Source organism: Alligator sinensis, unplaced genomic scaffold, assembly GCF_000455745.1.
Source record: "Alligator sinensis unplaced genomic scaffold, ASM45574v1 scaffold386_1, whole genome shotgun sequence".
In the NCBI taxonomy this organism is placed as follows: Eukaryota; Metazoa; Chordata; order Crocodylia; family Alligatoridae; genus Alligator; species Alligator sinensis.
Genome location: NW_005841996.1, coordinates 1,366,113 through 1,371,591, shown reverse-complemented (window position 1 = coordinate 1,371,591; position 5,479 = coordinate 1,366,113). Strand labels below are relative to the sequence as shown.

General features: G+C 41.7%; 1 protein-coding gene across 1 annotated transcript in view; it reads right to left on the bottom strand.

Moving 5' to 3' along the window:
- Window positions 1-5,479, bottom strand: part of ELP2 (elongator acetyltransferase complex subunit 2) — a 127,156-nt gene that overhangs the window by 84,604 nt on the left and 37,073 nt on the right. Inside the window, exons 2-4 of the mRNA XM_006021510.3 lie at window positions 4,765-4,843; window positions 3,097-3,167; window positions 1,142-1,286 (exon numbers count right to left, since the gene is read on the bottom strand). Of these exons, the coding sequence (XP_006021572.1) occupies window positions 1,142-1,286; window positions 3,097-3,167; window positions 4,765-4,843 (295 nt within the window). The remainder of the gene's footprint in view (window positions 1-1,141; window positions 1,287-3,096; window positions 3,168-4,764; window positions 4,844-5,479) is intronic.

The window sequence follows — 5,479 nt, the reverse complement described above, 5'->3', positions numbered from 1 at the left end:
CTTCCAACTTTTACCCAGAGGCTTTCAACAGGCCTACCCCCAACTTTGTATGCACCTCAGAATATGTGTACATCCCCTTTATATATACAGGATTTCACTGAACACAGCAGCAGATGGCCCAGAGGCATGGGTGGAAAGGGGCCAGGGCAACTAGATTCTGTTTTACAGCCCACACCACCTGCAGTACACACACAGACTTGTTGGAAGACAGAGGGTAGCATTCTGGACCAGCATGAAAACAAGGTAGGGGGAGAACTGCCCTAGATTCATAGATGTTTGGGTTGGAAGGGACCTTAGCAGATCATCAAGTCCGACTCCCTGCCCTGGGCGGGAAACAGTGCTGAGGTCAGACGATCCCAGCCAGGTGCATGTCTAGCCTCCTCTTAAAGACCCCCAAAGTAGACCCCTACATATACATGTTACTCTATATCCTTGTTTCAGGTACAGGGCCCTGATCTGCTGCCTGCATAAGCAAACAGGCAACAAACCCTGAAGGATTTCAAGAAGGGGCAGTCCTAGCCCTGTATGTAGCCGCATACATGGATCTGCCTCCACAATCCAGGGAACAGGAAATATCCTGCAGTTCAGCATGTGAGAAGGGAATCCAACTGCCATCCTTGCAAATTCTGCCGGGGCTGATAGTCATGACAGACTGTATTCTTCATAAATGACAGGGGCTCTGCACTGTGAGTTACTCCTATGTAATGCCTCGCCTTCAGTGAGTTGATACTGAGCTAACTTACTGAAGCTTATTAAGGCTGAAGTGTTGTTGTAACTTTGATGTTTCAGGAAATGAGAGAAGCAAGGGGATTCTTTTGGTGATCTCTTTTACTGGACCAATGTTGTAGTTAAGAAATATGTTAAACAAGCTTTCAGGCACAGCACCCTTCTTTAGGTACCTCTGTGCCTGAAAGCTTGTCTAACATCTCTCCCAACTACACAATTGGTCCAGTAAAAGATATCACCATAAACATTGTTTAAAGCTTATTAAACAATTGATTTTTCTTGAAAAATAAAACCCAGCTCACTCTTAGAAGAGGTTCTTCAGAGACTGTAGTGTAGGTACTGTATTCGAATATGTATATTTTCACCTCTTTTTACAAATAGTGAATAAGTCATTATAAACAGTATGGAAACTTACCTTCTGACCCCTTCTTAGTCCAGATTCTGACAGTCGAGTCAGATGCTGCAGAAGCTATTAGCAGATTTAACTCATCTGTCTGGTACAAAGCATCTACAGCACAAACAGCATCTGTGTGGCCTTCCAAGTGAATGCATTTCACAAGCTGAACATGAAAAAATATTGCAAGATTATAGAAACTATATAGTTATAGTCGACTGAAAATGTGAATTTTGTTTTAAAGATGCGCAGTTTCTAGAAAACAGACAATGACAGTCAGAAAGTTTCAAAACAGGTATGACACTGAAAATATGAAAAAAGTACGAAAACACTGAAAAAGGGGTAAGTATGCATACCAAGAATGTATGTGAGACAGCTTGATGAGACAGTTCTATGAAGTATTTAGACAAAATAAAAAGGAGAGAGAAAGAGGTAACTTGGTTACCTCTTAAGACAGTCGTTCTGTCCTCTCTTACTCCTTAAGACAGTCCTTCCAAAACTACAGATGTCATAGTAAGAGATCACTATAGGAAGCTAGGTAATGATACATATACAATTTGTCAAAGACAATTTCCTTTCCATAAGGCTCATCAGAAAGTGGCGTATATTACTGACAGAGACAAGGAGTAATGAGCTGAATATGTTTTAGCTTAAAACTACTCTGTAAGAGAGGCTTACTACAATTTTTTGCTAATCAAACGTTACCTTTTAAAAACTTCCCTTTTTTTTAAGGGATAAGCAAAAATGTTATGAAGTCAGAGCCAGAACATATACATGTTCACTTTTTTTTTTTAATTTGAGGAACAGATTATTATAAAGGCATAAACTGATAAAACAAGACCACGTTTACGTAATTTATTAGGTTCAGTGTCCTATACTCAACCTCTGATGCAGATATACATGACGACGTTTTCTACAATACACAGCCTATTACAATGTTTTTAAAAAACTACCTAAAATATATTAAACATGCATAACTGATACTAGATGGGCTGAACACAATGCACATTTTAAAGAGTTCTGTACTCAACTACTAACTTCCATAACTTTATTCCCAATTTTTTTTAATTTTTTTTTTTTTTTTTTTTTTTTTTTTTTTTTTTTTTACTATTGTGATGCAAAAAAATCTCTAACAACCTCTTTCATAAATATGTGTTTAGGTTAGAAATCTGGATATTTGGTTACAAAGTTCTAAAAAGAAAAGCAATAAAATGTTTCATCAGCCATGTCTCATATCTAGCTTAGGCTTTGATCTCTGTCATGGAGAACATTCATCCTGGCTAACTAAAGGAAAGGTTCTATAGCAGACCATTCTTTCAATTTCATTTTCATATGGCTCCAATTCTTGAAGAAAAAAAAAAAAATTGAGATTTCCATAGAAAATGAAAAAGTAGGCCATGTGTGTGCAAACTGTCAAGTTCCTTCCGAATCTGCTTTAGATATTTTTTGTAAATTAAGCGCTTTCCTGAGAAAGTGAGAAATACATGGTATGTTCTGATCAAAGCCCTACACCCATGGTCATGCATGTTTCAACATACTTATGGTAGACAAAGGTAAATAAAGGCACAAGGTTTCAGCTGGATAAAGCTATAGAAAAGAACGCTTCAAATAAGAAGAAAAAGATTTTTAAAAGGTAGTAAATGCTTTATGAAGTCCGAAATGAGGAAAAATTATCATTTGAGGCACCTAGACAAAACAATGAAATTTTTAGATGACTGTTTTGAAATGGATCACTAAAAGAATAGGAACAAAAATACATAAGAATATTAGATGTAGTTATGTGGCAGAGCAGAACAAATTTATGCTTATGCAGGACTTCAGAAAGAGAAGACAGGAGATGCTACAGCCAGATAAGATACGCTATAAATAAGAAATTCAGAGGTATGTTCTAAGTAATTGCACTTAAATGTTTCACAGATATTTTTCTTTAAAAATTAAAAAAAAACAATTAAAAACAGAAAATAATTTTGGCCTACCTGAATATTCTGTATTTCCCAAACAATGAGTAGTTTATCAGTTCCTCCAGAAATTAATTCTGTCTCAGCAGCTGAAGAAAAATAATTTTACCAAGTTAATGTTGTATGATCTCTTCCTTATTTTGATTGCTGTTATAAAAATCAGTGTTATTTTGGTTACCAAACAACCAAAATTCATCTCATGATTTAGAATGTACAGAAGGTAAAATTCCTCTAATTTAATTCTGCAGACACCAAAGATATCCCAAAGCATAGAAAGGATAGGAAGTGCACCAGGAAATTGGTCTAGCTAAAGAGTGAACAATGGAGACAAAAAGGGATCCTAAGAAAAGTGGAGACTTGGCCATATTGCTAGGGAAGAGTGTATGGGTACACAGGGGAGGGAAGGGGTGGAAATCAGGAAGGTCAAGGTATGATTTGCAATGAAACTAGCAACAAATGTTAAAGATAATAAAAAAGGATTTTACAAGTGTGTCACAAATAAGTGGAACACCAAAGAAAGAAAGTGCAGGTCCCTCACTAAACGCAGAAGACAATCTAGTAATGGATGATGGGGAGAAGGGTGAAGTATAAAATGCCTTTTTTATTTCAGTCTCCACAAATACCCGCTATCAGATAACAAGTGCAGTGGCTGTGAGGACAAAGGAGGAGATAGGCAGCCTACAGTAGGGCAAGAACAGGTTAGGGCAGGAGTGTCAAACCTGCCTTGCCCTGTGTGCCAGGTGAGTGGTGCAGCACCAGTCCATGGGCCAAATGAATGGTACAGGATCAGTCCCACATGCCAGACTGGGTTCACAAACCACCTCCTCTCCCCTGTCCTGGAACCAGCACACATACAAGCCACTTGAGGACCCGGTAGAAAAAAGCATGACATCCCAAACATTTGGCTACCACCACAGAAACAAGACATGGTGCCAGGGATGGAGATTCCAAAACTTCTCTAAGCAGCTGGTCCAAATGCTTGACCACCCTCATAGTCAGAAGGTAGGTTAGAGTTCTGGGAAAAATGACTTATGAGAAGAGGCTGCTGTTCCTCTACCCACTTCTGCCCTCAGACCCCTGCCTCCAGACCCCAATGCCATCTCCAGCCTTCTCACTGCTGCTACCACAGTGCCCATCCCCATGCCCTGGGATGGATCTGGCCTGTGAGGAGCCCTGTGAGCTGGATCCAGCCAGGGTCCCAGGTGTATCTGACACTCGTGATGTGTGTCAGATCCAGCACCTCACACAAGTGAGCAGAGAGTACCAGTAACTCAAGGAACTCAAGTATGGCTTTGCAGTGTGGTCACACATGACAGAGCTAGGCTAGTAGCGCAGGTCCCAATCTTTTGAGTTAACTCTGCAACAGTAACAAACCCTAAGTGCTGAAAAGAAGTCCTTTTTAATGCCTCTGTATGTGTGGATACATTTCCAATTCACAGGTAGGAGACAAGATTTTTCGCAGATCACATCAAACCACGGTTATACCCTAAAACTGAGTGGGACCTTTCAAAGTCGATACAATCTAGGAAGCCAACTGCATCGTGTTGTTACATGGACAAGAGCCAGAGCTGAGGCGCCCAAGGTTCAGGAGCTCCACACAAGCCCACGGAGAAGAGACACTGTGCCAACAGGGAACAAAATGGTGTTGAAAAATTCAGCAGGGGGAAGGAAAGGAATATTACTCACTGCCGTCTCTTCTGCAAATCCACTGCACGCAGTTGACGCGGTCGGTGTGGCCGTTCAGAGTTGCCAGCACTTTTCTTCTCTGAGAAAACGAAGAAAAAGAAAACACCCCAAAGTTTTGCAGCTATTTGGGTGGGAAGGGGAGGAGGCCCGATCAGGACCCCAGCATAGCACTTGTCACTTTTAGTCCCACAGAAGCAAGGCTGAAAGGGACCTCCAGAGGTCATGTAGTCCAGCCCCCTGAGGCAGGAACATCCTTATCCAAGCAAGGGAACCACAGCAGCCAGCATCTTGCTTCTATGAAGTGCTGTCAACATTTGCTCAGGGGACCCCAGGTAAGCGGCCACAGCCTCACTTCAGAGGAAGGCAAAAAAACCCATCTGACCAAATTCCTGGTCAAATTCCTTCCTGACCCCAAAGACAGCAGTGACAGGTCTGACCTGTCAACACCCGAGTGTTGGGGCAAGACCCTGTGGCCAAGCACCTCTGGCTCTGGCCCCAGCAGGAGCAGTGGTGCCCCAGTCACAACCCCAGCCCTGACCGCGGCCAACACTGCAGGGAGGCTTAAAACTCTGACACATATTTTATTTTTATTGTTGCCTGCTGTGCTTGAAGGGGTTATTTTGTGGGGGGTCATTTGATTTCCCTGCTCCCCCAATTTCCTGGCTTCCACCTTGCTCCCACAGCCAGGACCCCCCCCTCCCCGCGCTTCAGGTCG